Source organism: Bacillus rossius, chromosome 5 (genome assembly GCF_032445375.1).
Source record: "Bacillus rossius redtenbacheri isolate Brsri chromosome 5, Brsri_v3, whole genome shotgun sequence".
Taxonomy (NCBI): Eukaryota; Metazoa; Arthropoda; class Insecta; order Phasmatodea; family Bacillidae; genus Bacillus; species Bacillus rossius.
In genome coordinates, this window is record NC_086333.1 from 77,630,953 (window position 1) to 77,648,482 (window position 17,530).

A 17,530-nucleotide genomic window follows, 5' to 3' on the forward strand; every position below is an offset into this window, starting at 1 on the left:
TCTTTCCTTCGTGTGCGAGTGCGTGGAGCCACATGGTCACAGGCGGGGAGACGCGACTCAGTCGCCCGGGAAACACATTTTATCCGTTTTGAACTCAACACAATATCAACACAACAAGACAAATAGATATTCACACCCTTACATAATTACATAAACAAAACCTGTTACACTTTTGCGCACGGGCGCCGGCGCACACGCAAGCCTGAAGCAGCGACGGGCAATAATGGCCTCAGCGAGCCGGAGGAGCACTTGGGACGACGTCAACTTATTTTAGTTAATGTTTTCAGGTTGTGCAGTAGTTACTGGCTGCACATGTTACGACTGATGTTTTTGGAATGTTCTATAGCACAAGATAGCGCCCATCTTATCGATTATTTTCTTGTACAAAAACATTAATGTAGGTTATACAGTATAATCTTTATCTATGATTACGGTGCGAGAGGTCCTGGGTTCGAGTCCCGGGTAAGGCATGGGTGTACCATATATATTCTGATATTTGATAACGATTTGAAATTGAGATACACACTGAATATGATGACCCTTTAGCTGTTGGCGAAAAGCTGTAGGCCACATAATTAATAATAATAATAAAAAAATTTGCGGGGGCCTGAGTGCCTGACTCTATATCGTCCTTGGCCTGACTGAATCAATGAAGCGGGAAGCCTACAACTCACGTAGTTTCGGTTCCCTGCAAGAATTTCCGAAGATTTCCGAAGTTTTGTGTTTTGGTATTAACGCCATTTCAGCCGCTAAAGCAGAAGTTTCAAGCATGTTGTGACTAACGTAACCTAACCTAACCCTTCAATTTTTTTAATTTCAATTTTTGAGAGAAATCCGAAGTTGCACGAACGTGGTAGGGAACCGCTAAATAGAGGGAGGGGGAACCGAAACTTCGTGAGTTTAAGGCTACCGCATTGAAGCATTAGCCATTGATTGTTATATTGTTATTTTGTATGTATCCCTAATAAATTTTTGTTGCATATCCCTGTCTCTAATTTCTTCAACGTTGCCCAACTATTAATAGTTGTCCGCAACAAGGTTAGTTTCAAAAATGTCATAAGACATTTTCTTTAATGTGCATGGGATGCTTCATTTGATTGATTCTTTACACTAGTTGGGCTTCCATTAGGGGGAAAGGAGTCCTCACGTTACATTCTTTTCTCTCCCGTTTAGTCTTCTGAGGTCTTGCCTTAAATCATTCTTTCTTCCAACCCATTCCACTTGCTCTCTGTCCTCACTAGGAAGGTGTTTGTTTACCTCCATTCCCTCCGGAGCTTTCACCTGTAATCTCTCTGTCATCTACACATCTCTGTGCACCCTAGATCCCAGCTTTCCCCAGCTCCCCTCATCATCACATCAAACACCCTGATTAACCTTTCCACCCTCCACCCCTGTAATGCTTCCTAACTCAACTCCTTAATTATTTCAGATGGACCATGGAAGGCACCCTCTTGCCCTTACCTTCTTCTCAACATACCATGTCACACCTCGCTGCTCTACGCTGCACCTTCTCCAGCTCCCTTACCTCAGTCACTAGGTATCCATCCCAGATCAAAGCCGACTATTCCATCACTGGCCTTACTTACACGGAGTGTGACTTCTCCCTCAACCTCCCACCTGCTCCCTGCAGGGTCCTGCCGAACAGCCCCAGCGCCCTGCTTCCTCTACTCAGCACCCGCTGAACCTGTTTGCCCAGCCCTGCTTATTGTGCAGGGTCACCCCCAGGTACCTACTTATATTATTCTGCCTGCCCCTCCCTCGTTACCGTCCTCTTCCTCGTGAACCTAACCACCTTCGTCTTCCCGACATTCAGCAACGTCCCCTCACCTCTGTCCATCGCTCTAGCCTGAATGAATTCATGATGTTACCTTATAAGCTAATTCTTGTTTAGTGCTTTAAGCATTTGGTCCTTGAAGGGTGGCAAGTTTCTAATGCGGGCCACTACCCTCGTTTTCTTAAAACTTTTTTCACCTAAGAAATTTATATTAATTTATATTAATAAAATCTTTTTTCTTAGAAAGTGCAGCGAAATGTCTGACTTGTACACAGTTATTTTAACAGAGGTTGGTGATGCTCTGATACAGTAATATGTAAAAACCACAGTAAAACAACGGACTTGCGTTTTGGAGAAAATAATTTATTCCCAGTAGGGCATCATGAGTCCGTTTTACTTGGTTTCGTAAAACATTTTCAAGCAATCCCTGGGACGGTTCATTACTATTGGTTTTGGTTAGGACCAATCCTAAATAATTCCTCTGTGTATTACCCATTTCTAATGACCTTGTCCACGAGAAATAAATTACAGTAGAGCCACTCCATTTAAATCTTATAATGATATCTGCACGAATTCCATGTAAAACCATATTCATAAGTATTCTTGCTACAGTGACTGCAATCTTAGTTTAGTTTGTGGTTTAAAAGGGTTCCAAATTCGTAGTGTCCCTATTGTGATGTAACAAACAATATTTTCCTTGAGCATGCTTACATAAGCTCTCTGCAAATATGATAAAAAATTGTATTGTATGTTTGAGTGGTGCTATCTTCATTCCAAGCACTTTAATGCATTTTAACTGATAACAGCCTTATAACTTGTAATGAATCTCTGCTATTGATTGTGCTGGTGGTTACAACACAACCGCAGCTTGGATACTCAAATTCAAGCCAGAAAAAGAGTTTTAATTTATTCATGTGATTGGACGAGAAGCATGATATATGATACCTACATGCATTTTTAATAGTTCACCTCATTTAAATTGTTTAGTTGGTGAGTCACATAGAACTAACTATATTGTTTGTTAGTTGATTAGTTCTTGTGTAAATTATGTGCTCAAGGCAAGACTTGTAGGATCATCATCATCATTATCAACTGCTTTCAGCCTGTGGCCAGGTGATTACAGTTAAATGCTTCCATCTATAACATATTGGATTACAGACATCACTGGAGTGTTTTTTTTATTGCATCTCCAGTTTTAAAATTTGAGGTCTAAACAGATTGTTACCTACACAATTCTGATCATCTGGTTTACCAGACCCCCCCCCCCCCCCCAATTACAATTACTTAAGAGTGTGCGTTTCTGTCTGTGTTTTCACAGTTTTCAGAAACCCTTTTTTTATAAATGCTCTGAGCAAGAGGCAAGAAACATTCCATGCAAGCAATGAGAAATGGATTCTGGCAAGAAGGCAGACAGACCAGCTCATCCGAGAGCATCAGCGAACCCTTTTTCTGCATTCTTTTTAATGTGAGTCTAACACATTACAAGTGAATTTATAATTTGATAAAATTTATGCTGATGTTTAGCTTATATTCTGGAATTTTTTTTATAAAAACATATGAAGTAAAGTGTGATATTTTTGTGTCAGTAATAGAGTGAAAGTTCTTTAATCCAGCATTCTATGGTTGGGCAAAAATCTAGCCGCTCGCACTCACGTTAGTTTGGATGCAGCCGACCTCCACTGCATAGTCGAATGCACACTGGCTCACGGTGCGAGGAGTCCTGGGTTAGGCATGGCCGTAAATATTTGTACCGCGCAAAAAAAAATTCTTGAGATGAATATGTTACTGAAATGAATAAGTGAATTGTGTCTGGTTGCTGTAGACCATTACCTAAAATAAAAAAAATTATTATAATAAAAATTTTTTTTGGGTGCGTTCTGGTTGTTGACCTTAACGCCAGGTGGCATTACTGTGCTGCTGGCATTTATAGTTCATGCAGGGGTTATAATTACTGCCGGTTTTCATTCTGGTATAGTGTTTCATGTTTTCTAGCGGGAAAAATTTAACATTTTCACATTTAGTATTCCCGTTAGTACTATTTTGATGTTCAGTAATCAGGCGAAATCACTAATGTGCTACAGCCTTGGTTGGTTGGGAATGTGTTGGATTGAATACTTTTCACCGTATGTAATTGCATAAAATTCAGGGAATAATAATAAAGTTAGGTCTTTTAATGGTGTTGCTAGACGGTAAAATGACCCCTTTCACCCATGTTAAAACCCGGCCACTGTTTTCATCTTGTCATAGTGACTGTATAAGAATGTTGAAGTACATTTTCTCAATGGGATAGTGTAATGTGCTCCCCTCTTACCTACGGAGTGAAACACAGCAATTTGGACACCTGGCTGGGAGCAGCATTAAATATTTCCGAGAATTCCAAAATGAAAATGTGCCAGTTATGCAACACACAATTAATCCTACAGTAGTTGTTCCTATCACGTAATGCCCTCAAATCCAAACATATATTAATTAGGCCGAAAAGGTTTTCGAAGAAGGCAAACGAGGTTAAGCTTTATTGTATTTAGACAGTAAATTTTAATGCTCTCAAAAAAGTTATCATCAGAGAATATAGCAAAGATCAAACATGCCAGTGAAGCAATTACAACAAATAATAAAACATAGTTAAAATACCATAATTATAAATAATACCATGATGACTCTAACATCAATTGGCCAACTTAAAAAAAAATATTAAACTGCTTCAAAATCATAATGATGTGCTAAGAGCCATAATACACAGTTTCGAGTACTCGATGTAGCCAAATGGCTTACGTAATATGCAAACACTATAAATATTCTTACCAAAACTCTATTAAAAAATTTATCAAAGAATATCTGACCCGGGTTTCCATTCTTAGTGCTTTAACGGGTAATAAAGTCCAATCAATTTTTGGTGATGTCTGGCACGGAGGAGGGTTATTCGCAAAGTTTATTAAGATCTTCCCTGTAAGTATTTAAGTTTTTCAGGCATGAAGAAATTTGCTTGTACTTCAGAAGTCCACGCTCGTCAAACTTTCTTCTCGACGTCGGCACAGTAGTGTCACTGGCAGTCTAATGAGTAGCACACGGTAGTACTGCATTGACGTAGGTGCGGCAGTGTTGAACAAAGCTGGATAATGTCACATACTTTGTTTTTCGACGATTGTAAATCCAAGGCGAACCAGACTTTATTGCCATAAGTCTGTTTTCGCCCTGCAAAAACTAGCTCTTGCCAACGTGAAATTGAAATGAGTTCTCACAAAACTTCATTTCAAAGAGGCCAGAAATTTTTCAGCACCATACCTCGGTAACTCGCTGAAACGTCGTCCACACGACGCATCCATTTCACTGCCGAAAATTTGTTTTTCTAAACGATGCCACCCTGCGGGTGTCCAGGGCAGAACGTACACCCTGCTGGCGCGCACGGCCAGACACACTCCCCTTTCACACCTCCCCTCCACTCCCCGCCTCTCGCGGACGTCAAGGCAATCAGGGTAAAGTCTTTTAAACTGTCAAGTCCTTTCCTCGTTATACTTTAACGTAAGCTTTTACACAAGTAAACCTATTAAAATTAAGACAGATGTAAAAAATTAAATGATTAAAAATTATAAAATACCTAACATTATAATTAAAACAAGTGCCAACTTTACCAATCATAAATCCTTTTACAAAGGCGCTGCAAAATCTCATTAACAAGAAAAAGAAACTTACCAGAACAAATATAGTACTAAAATTAATGTAACAATCTTTTTCTTACAGCCTTAAAATCTCTTTCTTTTAAGATGTTTTAAAATTGCTATTTTAGAGTTCCAGAGTAGTGTGCCTTACACAGGGGGTCAATAAATGCAATGTCTATATGTGGTTTACCTTTAGCTTAGACTGCAGAGGGGATCAGGGTCTACACACTCTGTATAACTTCGAACTATCTAACCAATTTCAGTTCTTGTTTTTGCTTTAGCTATTTAAGGAAGAGTTGCAGAGTCGCTGCCACTAAAAGCTTAGTTCAACGCACTGAACAAGGTGGCGCTATTGTAAAGCTTGCCCTTGCATTCGGGAAGACCTGGGTTCGAGTCCTGTTCCAGCCGTCCCGATTTTGGTTTTCGCCTGGATTCTAGCCTATTGCAGGGGTGGCTTCTTGTCGTAGGCCAAGGACTGATTCCTCCCTAAACTTCCCTGCGTTTCACTCGTTTTTGTCATTTTCTAACGGCACGATTGTCGATGAGACATGCACCCCCAATGTGATGGATGAACAGGAAAGAGTTTTTCACATAATGATTCCATTGCGAATTGGAAAATATCTGTCTTTTTGGCTGAAGATCATCCACACATTGTAAACCTACGTACCATGCATTAAGTGTATTGTTTTGAAGCAGAGAGAAGCAGTTTTGGTGGTGATGAAGATTGCCGCGACACAGGCACGAGTGCTCTGTTGCAGCTGGGTGCTGAAGATATTCAGGAGGGGCTTGAAGAAGGAGCTGGAGGTTGAAGACTTGTTCCAGCCGCTGGAGGAACACAGGTCCGACTACCTGGGCGACTGTTTCCAGAGGTGAGCCTCACAAGGCTTGCAGATGCTGCAAGCTCCGACCGCCAATCATCTCGGGCTGGCATCAGCCACTCGACCATGGCCCAGACGTTCACTTGTCTCATGACCTACCTCATTGACTGAAATAACATGAGCGTACTGTGTAGCGAAACATATCGAAACAGATTTTCTTGGCTTGTATCAAGTACCAAGCATGAAGAAGTATATAATATTTGATCACTATTTAAGTTTTTGTAGGCCTAAGGAAATGTTGCCTGAAATTGTACACAAAAATGTATTGCCCATTTTTTTTTTAAATGAAGTTACTAATTTTGTTCACTGGTAGATAATTATCAGTGATTATTGTGGCCTTTTATTTAAGTCAAGGTATCATTTAGAAACAATCTCCAAAATATAATTTTTTTTTATTAATATATATAATGAATATGTAGTGCTTCTAAAAGCCATACATTAACTAAACCTAAACGTGCATCTTGTGTAATGTACTGTCGCTGTTTCTGAGGATAAGTGCTTTGATAACTGACAGTCCTCAGTAGAAACACAAGCAAGGCATGAATGAAGGCAAGTCATCTAAAATTTAAGGATTATTTCCATCCAAGAATGTGTTGAGCTTGTACAGTTTACTCTGCAAGATATTTACCTGTAAATTTCCTATTTTTTTTTTTTTTTATATTTTACAAGGGTACTCACTTTTAAAAATTCTTTATTTTTATCATAGTGAATTTGTTCAGTGTAAATTATTTAGCATGAATGTTGTACCAAAATGTATGAACTAAAGTGTTTGGAAAAATTTTGATATTACTTTGTTTGAGCTTGCTTATTAGTTTTTTAGTAATACGTTTTAAAATTGACGATGCAGACTCTTTTTTCAAACACACAAAAGTTTGCAGATTTATTTATTTTTTATTCATAAGTTTGTAATTCTGTTATAGACATGCTTATTACTAATGATTTTACTGTATAAGTGAAATAGTGTTAGTCAAAATAAGTTTTAAGAAGTATTTTAGTTTCATTATTGTTGAATATTACACTTTTTTTTATGAGTAAAGACAATGTATAAAAAAAATAAGCACTGAAAAATCCTGCTTTACATTTGAAATTGATTTAAAAATTAAAACGTAAAAGCATGTCCCTGTCGGTAAGAAACTATTATTTATGTGTGTGTTGGTTTTGTATCAATTTAATGAAATAATTCACATATTTGTCTGGATGATATCTGAATCTTGATGGAGTGGTCCCAGTGTCGGCAGCAGGAGTGTGTCCGTGAGGCCACCGGGGGGGGGGGGGGGGGGGGGGGACGCCTTGCTCACGAGGGAGGGGTCATGGTGGTGGGGCCGCCCAGGGGCGCAGCCGGGGGGGGGGGGGGGTTTAGGGGTTCAAACCCCCCCCCCCCCTAGCACCAAATCTTTAATTAATTTCTTATTCATCACTCAAACAAATTTCATATTAAAATTAATAAAATTTTTACCATTACAATATTTAAATTTAAGTACCGAAAACTGCTAAAATAGCACTATTTTACACCTTAAAATCCAAATTTTCCCGGGGGGGCCATGCTCCTTAACACCCCCCATACACAAATCCTGGCTACGCCACTGGGGCCGCCAGGCTGGCGACGGTGCTGCTGTAGTGAGCGCCGCGTGTGTGGTGCGTCAGGGCTTGGAGGCGGGAGCTGGCCCGCGGGAAGAGACCCGGCCTGCTGCGAGTGATCGCGGGACACTTCCTGGGGCAGTACCTGGCCTACAGCATCCCCGTCGTGGTCCTGGAGCTGGTGTTCAGGTGCGACGTGTTCCCGCTCGCCTCGCTGCTCTCCGGTCTCTCAGCTTGATCTTCAGGAAAGTAAAACATGACTAACTTAAAGAAATTCCCAGCTGAAGTGAAAGGTCTTGAATCCTTGCCTCTTCAGGACGATGGCTATGCTGGATTATCGAACTTGAATAAATGTTTAACGGGAATACATACCAAGTTGGAAATTGTAAAATGTAACCATAGAAAACTTGGCAGTGATAGAAACTGACAGTAACAATGAACTCTAAGTGAATTAAGAACACAGGCAGCGCAGTAATATTGAATAGTCATAAAAGAATGTGTCCCAGTTTCACTGATGTGTTATAACATTTTAATTTAGGCTATTGACAACAAATCATACATTATGTTGAATGTAAAGTATCCTAGTTTTTTTTTATTTACAAATGTTCAATATGTGCACCTTCATATATATGGCACACATCCAACCTAAAGTCAAATTCTTCCCACACCTTGTTTAACCTGTGTTAAAACTTATTCTGTGTCTGCAATTCTGTGTCTCAACTTTGGAAAATCATTAGGTAGCGGCAGAAAATAGACACAATCTTTTATAAAGCCCCAAAGGAAAATATTGCATGACGTTATTTCAGGTCAACGTGGTGCCCAGCGAAAAAAGGACTTTGTCATCGCGACCATTGGCAGATGTTTTTGCCACATAGAGGATGACAATTAAAATTAAAAAAACAAAACAAAAAAAACACGTTGAACTGAAATTACAGATTCACTTTTAACAAATTGGAGAACATAAAATGCTTTACGCTGAGGAGTAACCATTTTGCATAGGTGGCGCTGCAAGCGAGAAAACAACAAAGTAACATAGGCGTATTTACAGTTTAGAATGTTGAATTTATTTTATTATTATTTGATGCTTAAAAGAAATAGAAAAATAATTGTTTTACCAGAAAATTATAATTTAAAAAAAAAAAAAAAACGTTTACGTGCTTATGTGATTATGTATGGTACATAACTGGATAACAGTAAAATGTATTTTCATGTGCATTTATTCTTCATTTTGATGGGAATGTGGAACCACTAGGCCGGTGCGTCGTGTTGCAGGGTGGCTCAGCCCATGTTCCTGGGGAGCCTGATCCGGCACTTCGAGCCGGGCAGCGGGGTGAGTCTCGGGACGGCGTACCTGAGCGTCCTCGGCTTGCTGGGGTGCAACGCGCTCTCCGTGCTGGTCAGGCAGTCCAACATGATGGTCATCCTGCACATGGGCATGAAGATGCGGGTCGGAGTCTGCTCGCTGATATATAGGAAGGTAAACACCTCTGGACAGGCGTGCGTTTATTCCATTCATTCGACCAGCAAGCACGTAGTCTGGGTGGGGAGGGGGTACGTCGGGTCCGGACCCCCCTCCCATCCAGGATTTTAAAGAAAAGAAAAAGAAAAAAACGATCAAAGACAGAATAAGACAATCCTAGTAAATTAGCCACTTTTGTTTTATTTTATAAGGATTATTATGCAGCAGAAAAATATTTTCATTTAATAAGGATACAGAATTTTTTTAGTTTAAAGTGTAATGAGAGTGAGAGCTCTCAGAATTTAATTGTTTCATGTTAGGCAAGGGTTTTCACTCTCAAACATTTTAGCTGTGTTAAGTCATTGATGCAAGGATTAGCAAGCCAAATCATCCCCTATAGCTTGTGTGTCTGCGTCAGAACTCACTTTGTACGTGGGTGTTGTTTATATCGTCCCAAACATGAGTTCCACCGGGATGCTGTGAGCTGTTCTTCACTAAGCTTTATTACATTAATTTTTAATCATAAACTATCAAATACTTTAGTTAGAAACTATTATATTTGAAATAAATTTTAAGTAGGTAGTTGATATTTTATTGTAGACGCACGTGGTTGGGGTTATTTTATTTTATTTACATAAAATATAAAATTGGAGATGAATGGTTGAACACATGCTGGGAGTGTCTGGCACCTACCGATCCCGAAGATATCGTAAAGTGATCCGTGCAGATCACAGGTAAATCATCCCCTGTTCGGAGCACGTCGTGGGGAACGGTGTCTCCGCAGGCGCTGCGCCTGACCCAGACCTCGCTGGGGGAGACGACGGTGGGACAGGTGGTGAACCTGCTGTCCAACGACGTGAGTCGCTTCGACGTGTGCCTCATCTACGTGCCGTACTTCGTGCTGGGCCCGCTGCAAGCCGCCATCGTCACCTACTTCATGTGGGAGGCCATGGGCGTGTCCACGGTCATCGGCGTGGTGGCGACCCTCAGCTTCATGCCCCTTCAAGGTACCACTGTCTGCATTGGTTAACACGTGAGTGTGGAGACAGCATTGCCACTTGATCAGACACTCCAAAAGGCAATAATGCCCTGGATATTAGGGGAGTCCATACCGTATGTGTACAAAACAGAATGTTACACTAAAAACAGTTGAAGTACACATAAAATATTACAGCATGACAGAAAATTTAATAGTGTAGAACAGTAGAATCAAATAACTCAAAAAAATTATGGAACCAAAAGTTTAAATATTTGTAGTTCTTTTTGAATAATAATATAATATATGAAAATTAATTGTAATCATAATATAATATTTTAATAATATAATACTTCTTAAATTATTTTCTGTATTATTATTCTTAACTGTCAGTTATCTTGAAAATTAAAAAAAAAAAAAAAAAAAAAATTGTAGAAATTTAATCACAGGTCCATCCTGAATTGATTCTTTCTAGTGCTATAGTCAAACATTAATATTCAGTAGATCATTGTACTATGTACAGCATATTTACTTGTGTATCTATGAATAAAATAAATGTTTTTATGGTAGTAACAATAACACTTGTAATATTTTCGGGTTAGTTTCTTCTGAATCTTAGTGCTTCTTTAACTTCCCTAGAATATTTATTCCGGGAACCAATTCTGTCTGCATGTGACGAAAGATTATTGTATTGTAATAGGTTACATTAAAAAAATTGTTTTAATGAGTTTTAGCACTGTACCTGGCGTGAAATTTTTTTTATGATTTATTTTTCTTTTTGGGATCAAATAATGATACTGTTGATGTCAGTGATCTCAAAAAAACATTATTTATGATTTTATGACGTACATATTGTGATATGTCTAAAAGATGGATTTAGGATAATATTTGGTAATAAGCTAGGTGTATTTTTAAAAGCAACTTTTACGTTGACAATTTTGGAAAGCTTTCATCGGAAAGAAGATAGCCGGACTGCGTCTGCGCTGTGCCGTGAGGACGGACGAGCGTGTTCGACTCATGAACGAGCTCATCTCGGGCATACAAGTGATCAAGCTGTACACCTGGGAGCTCCTCTTCTCCAAGCTCGTAGCTCACTCTCGGCGGTGAGTATCTCCTTCGCTCTCTGCAAAAATAGGCCTGTGCAATTACTAGTAGTTTTTCGATGATAAGCGAATATCAAATCAAATTAATAAAATATTCGCAAGTCAAATCGAATTGCAAATATTTTTCTCGGCAAAGCTGTAGTACACTTATTTTATAAACGACAGGATAAAAGTTAAAAAAAAAAATTGTTAAACGTCTGTTATGTTTGAACTGACTATGTTATTAACCAATTGGGCCCTATGTCTAACATAATTTAATATAAATAATAAAATAACCATGCATAATCTTAATATTGAGCATTCATAAAAGCAAATGGAGTGCCACCTTTTGACCCAACTCTATTGAAGCAAAACGTATACAAACACAAAAATTAATAAAGTTAATTAGTAAAGTTTTGCAAAAAGGATGAATTTACATCAGACATGAAGCTTTGCATCACAACCGAAGCTTAAATAAACATGGTGAAATCAAATAGAATATTAAAAAGAGCTTCAATTGGTTCACTTAGTGGAAGCTTTGCACACAGGCTAATCAATAATGTTGTACAGGAAACATTTAAAGTTTAAAACGAGGCAATCTTATGAGCTAGTTGGTGACTGAGTGCTAGTAAATTAAATATGGCAGAGATTGCACCGAATAGAGGAATGAAAAGTTTTTATTCTTGCTGCAGGAACGAGATTCGGGAGATAAGGCTGGCGTCATATCTGAGGGCGATCATGCTCTCCTTCGAGAAGTTCACCACTCGACTGACACTTTTCATCACAATCTTCTGCTTCGTCATGATGGGAAACGTTGTGACGGCTGAAAAGGTAGTATTTTTTTTGGATGCGGTTGTTTTCCTGTGGCTGTGTTCGTACAGCAAACAGAAGCAAAACTAGCTGCCACACCAGTTAAATTCACAACAGTGGCTACTGCTTGTATCCTAGCTTTGTTCATGACTCTGTTCAAGATACTAACACTAAATTAGGACTACAAAGCTCATATTTGAAGTTAGTCTTCATGCTATTACCAACCTTGAAATAATACACCAAGCCACAAACTCGTATGTTTAAAGGTAGGCTTTGTATTGAAGAAAAAAATTATTATTTTCCATCTTTCAGTATTTAATTTTAGGGTGGTCACCTTTATTGTAGTCGTTTATAAATCTTTTAGAAAAGATGATTACAATTTTACACTTGATTTGGTTTTTGTGGTGGATGTTTAAAGTATTAGGCACGCTTATACTTTCATGGTTTGTGTTGCTAAATAACTTAAAATTCTGATTGATGTTGTTTCAAACTTGAAAAATGGGCTGTAAAAAATGTTGGATATGACATATGAGTTATAAACAGGGCTATTGATAATATTTTCAAATAATCCATTACTTGCTTACATGACAACTAAATGAGTATGGAACAGGGTAATAGAGATAGGTGAACCAATTTTTGTTTATGAAATATCCTTTTAATATTTCTAACGGTTATATTAAACCACATTAACATTTTAAATAACCAATTTTCATGTAAAATGCATGCAGTTAATTTTAATTACTGCTGCAATTTTTTTATAAACCACAACCATTTCTGTAGTACACAGTTATATTTATAGTATTAATCCTAATCAAATATGCCATTGGGCCATTGGTTATAAGACACATCCAATTTTTTTTTAATGAATTAAAAAAATAATTATCTATAATTTAAGGTTGACTTATACAGTCGTGTAAGGAAAATCTATAAAATAAATGACAGATTTATTTCTGAAAGTTGAATGTTAAAATTGGGGAATTAGATGTTTTAAGTAGGTATTTACATAATACACAGTGCTGCGTGGCAGACTTTGGACTCAAGATTATCATTCAACTGTTAATTTAATTATTATTTAATAATTTTATTATAGTATTTGTAGCAACACATGGATGGATTTGTGTACTTGGTACTTATGATCATAAATGTTGCTTTCCGGGTGAATGTTGACTGTTATAAAATATTTTTTTTTTTTCAGGTCTTTGTGGTGTCGTCATTTTTCAACATTATTAGAAATTCCATGACAGACTTCTTGCCTCGAGGAATATTTACCGCAGCAGAAACACTGGTCTCCATCAAGCGTATCGAAGTACGTACCACAGGCTAGTAAAATATCAACACCATGAAGTTAAAAAAAAATATGATCCTCTTGGTTTTATGTTTGTGGCTCATTTCAGAAATTTCTTCTTTACGAGGAACTGAACACTCCTGACCGACAGAACACCAAGGACAGCTGGTACGGGTCGGTTGCTCTGGCGGACAAGTCTCAGAACCTGGTGTCGCAGTTCAAAGCCGAGGACAAAAGTACGGACGGTTCGCGCAGTGAGCTCGGCATCGTGATGTCCGGAGCGACGGCCAAGTGGACGCCCGAGTCCAGCGAGAACACGCTGAGCGACGTCACGCTGAAGGTGTCGACGGGCCAGCTGCTCGCGGTGATAGGCCCGGTGGGCTCCGGCAAGGTGAGGCCCACCCCGAGGTCCGCCCTGCTCGCCCCGGGGCCGGGAGAGCCCGTGGTGAGCGCCCTGTTCCCCTGCGCAGACCTCGCTGCTGCTGATGCTGCTGCGGGAGCTGCCTCTAACCGGCGGCTCCATCGCGGTGAAGGGCAGGATCTCGTACGCCTCGCAGGAGCCGTGGCTGTTCGCCAGCTCCGTGCGCAACAACATACTGTTCGGGGAGCCGTACGACAGGAGGCGGTACCAGCAGGTGGTGAAGGCCTGCGCCCTCGCCAGGGACTTTGAGCTGCTGCCGTACGGCGACAGGACGGTGGTGGGGGAGAGGGGTGTGTCCCTCAGCGGAGGCCAGAGGGCGCGCATCAACCTAGCCAGGTCAGCGCAGTTGACACTGGTTTCGAGATTGCTTTAACTACGTAATAGTGATGGATATATGCTTATCTTTTTTTGATAATTTGTGCTAGACTAGACATAGTTCAATTTTCATTGAAACCTCCAAGGTTGTGGTAAACATTAATAATAAGATTTCATTTTAAAAAAAAAAGTATATATGTAACTCAATACACGTGATAGAAGTGAAACATCTTTAGTAATTCATACCTCGACTCAAATGTGTATTGTAAGGGGTAAAATGGAATAGAAAGAGAGAGAAAGGGAGAAAGAAAACAATTTTATAAAAAACTTAAAGTATTAATTTTATTTAAGGAAAGTATTTAAAAGATCAAAATGAAAACATTACAGCCAAAATATCAGATATTTTTTTAAAATAATTTCCTTGATATTTATACTAATGTTGATATTATAACTTTATGGTAATTAAAATATGAAACATATGTAAGCTGCCTTTCATATGTTTTATTTTAAGCATATTTTAAGCATATTTTAAGCATAGCTAACCTAACATAACCAAGCATTTACACAAATCATTAATATTTTAAATGTCACCAACCTAACATAACCAAATCATTAAACTGTTAATTATTGGTAAACAACTTAAATTATCGAAGTGCCATTTTACACAATGATTAGAAACAAGATAAACAGCACGGTGTCATTGGCTTTTTTTTCTTTTCAAGTATTTAAGAATCTTAACCTTATTTTTATTAGAAAAAATTTATTAAAATAAACATAAATGAATTAACATTAATTAACATAATATCACTTTAAAATAACTGTTAAGGATATCAATAAGTATTGATCAGTCAATACTCAATAGTGATTATTTAACAATAAATATACTCACTGTTGAAATACACTGTAAAGAAAAACTGTGTGTGTTACTGTTTCTTCAAACTTTTCTGCCATTTGGAACATGCCAAATCTCTGAACGAATATGAAATGTATAAAGGTAGCTCTATCTATGCAGGAAATGCAGGGACTGTCTCAACAGCACTCTCTACACTGCTGGTTTAACAAGAAGGAACGCGAGCACGCAGGTAGCAAATATAACAATTCAAGGAACTCACAGCTGACTGTATAGGATACCTGTATCTATTTTCTGAAACAAGTGCATGCTCACACTATTTGTCTTATTCTTTCTTTCATCTATCTCTCTTGGGTTTTTTTTCTTTGTGTGGAGGACGTATCATCGCGCAAAGAGGAGAACAAAAAACGAGCCCAGAAACTTATATACCATAGTGCTCTCTTTACATCTCTCTGTCCATTTTGCATCAGAAATATTTTACAACACTGTTCAATGAAAAACGCTGCATTAAATCGGCCTAGAAATTTTACTGTCATTGCGCCCAAAGAAGTTTCCCTTCAAAAAATTTGTCCGTGTTACTATGTTAAAAATTTTTTGTGATTACAGAATTGTGTGAAACATTTTTGGGTGTAAACTAGTCAGTATTGTACAGAACAAAATTTTTGTAACTGCAGTTTCTTGACTCTCTCATGTGTGTGTATTCTTTTTACATCTTTTAATGTTACGCAATTCAGGACGCTCGGCTGTTCTGACTTCGTGAAATAACAGATTTTACCCGCGTCGCAGGGCCGTGTACAAGCCGGCGGACGTATACATCCTGGACGACCCTCTGTCGGCCGTGGATGCCAACGTGGGCAGACACCTGTTCGTGAGCTGCATCTGCAGCTTCCTGAAGGACAAGACTCGCGTCCTCGTCACCCACCAGCTGCAGTTCCTCAGCCACGTCGACCACATCGTCATCCTGAACGAGGTGGGTCGCGCCGTGGCGACGACGTGGGCAGATCTTGGCTTGCGCGCGAGTGACAGACGTCAACTCGTGCCTCGACGACGGAACCAAACAATCTGGCTGTTGTGCTTATGTTTATGTTCACAACTTTAAAAGACACCTGCTATGGTAAAATTATTTAAACTTAATTTGTAATAGGATGCGTAACATGTTTTATTATACCAAGTGAAATTTCATCGTAATGTACTTGAAAAAAACCAACCTTTTTGGTACTTAATAATGAAAGTACTTCATACTGAACTGTTATTAAATGTAAAACAACTTGTTGGGTCCTGAAAACATTTACCATAAAGTGAGATAGTAGGTACTTTATACATAATGAGGTTTCACTGTAGATACCAAATTACTTGCAAATAACAAAAAAAAAATATTCGAGAAAAATCTAGATAGTATTACATTAAAAGTTTATCATGCCAAAAATTTATTAAGCTCTTAAAAATTATGCATCTTGTAAATCTTGCAAACAAGATGTAACTTGGAATACTTTGAAAATATTTAAAAATTATGTGTTAAATATTACTATATATTAAATTACAAATAATTAATAAAAAAATTTTAAAAGTATGATGTAGGACAGTGGGTTTCTTGCTTAACCAATTACGTTGTAAAATGTCTACAGTCATAGTACCAAAGTTTGATGCGCAAATATTATGCTTTAACATCGAAGTGTAGTAAAAGTGCCAACACAAAATCTATTAAAATTGTTTGAATTCAAAACAGGGTGCTTGTTGGTTAAAAGGTCATGTATCTAACGTTTATTATTTCATGCATGCTCAGTATTTATCATCTTCTCACAGACGTAACAGGTACTAAACTTGGGGTAAACTCGGTGACACAATTGTATCAAATTGGGCTCTTAAAATTTCTGACAATAAAACCACTCAGAGAAATTTTATCACAACCCATGTTCTTGAAAGTGACAAATTGTACAAAATAAACATTATCCCAGCTAAAAATTATGTCCTCAAAAAATTCACAAAACAGTGTGTAAAGCTGTGTTTTCGAAATATTGCGCCGGCTTTAAACTGTTTCTCGACAACTCATATAACACTGCAAATGGGCGTAAAAATTTGTGACGCATCTTAAAAAGTTCCCAATAAATTGACATTGCAGTGGATCTCACTTCCTTCCTTACAACTGTACCGACGTTCTCGTAGATAGGGCCTTTTTATTTCGCACGTAGTAAACCTCGGCAGTTACATGACGAAACTGCACACAGCTTCAGTCTCGTGGTCCAGCACGAACCATCGACCCGCCTCCTTTCACGTCACATAGCAAAAAGCCGCTAAGTGTTAATATCCCGAATGACTCGCTGGTCTCTGGCGGTTAGCATCTGTGCCTGCCGATTCACGACCCCAGGTTCGCGGCGCGCCAGCCGCGATAGATCTTTACTCTTAAAAATAACGCCGGCACTTCACAGCAGCGCTAACTAGTTCCGAA

General features: G+C 38.6%; 1 protein-coding gene across 5 annotated transcripts in view; it reads left to right on the plus strand.

The window, feature by feature from the left end:
- The first annotated feature begins 433 nt into the window (after positions 1 to 433).
- Positions 434 to 17,530, plus strand: part of LOC134532055 (probable multidrug resistance-associated protein lethal(2)03659) — a 37,626-nt gene continuing 20,529 nt past the window's right edge. For 2 of the 5 annotated variants that reach the window (XM_063368228.1, XM_063368231.1), the window contains exons 1-12: positions 442 to 1,038; positions 3,093 to 3,239; positions 6,189 to 6,299; positions 7,953 to 8,075; positions 9,159 to 9,363; positions 10,073 to 10,352; positions 11,268 to 11,424; positions 12,096 to 12,234; positions 13,409 to 13,519; positions 13,608 to 13,889; positions 13,969 to 14,255; positions 15,871 to 16,054. In XM_063368228.1, the coding sequence (XP_063224298.1) occupies positions 3,163 to 3,239; positions 6,189 to 6,299; positions 7,953 to 8,075; positions 9,159 to 9,363; positions 10,073 to 10,352; positions 11,268 to 11,424; positions 12,096 to 12,234; positions 13,409 to 13,519; positions 13,608 to 13,889; positions 13,969 to 14,255; positions 15,871 to 16,054 (1,956 nt within the window). In that variant the 5' untranslated portion in view covers positions 442 to 1,038; positions 3,093 to 3,162. Of the gene's footprint in view, positions 1,039 to 2,607; positions 2,765 to 3,092; positions 3,240 to 6,188; positions 6,300 to 7,952; positions 8,076 to 9,158; positions 9,364 to 10,072; positions 10,353 to 11,267; positions 11,425 to 12,095; positions 12,235 to 13,408; positions 13,520 to 13,607; positions 13,890 to 13,968; positions 14,256 to 15,870; positions 16,055 to 17,530 lie in introns of those variants that run through there. The other 3 variants (XM_063368232.1, XM_063368230.1, XM_063368229.1) reach the window with 3 other exon arrangements.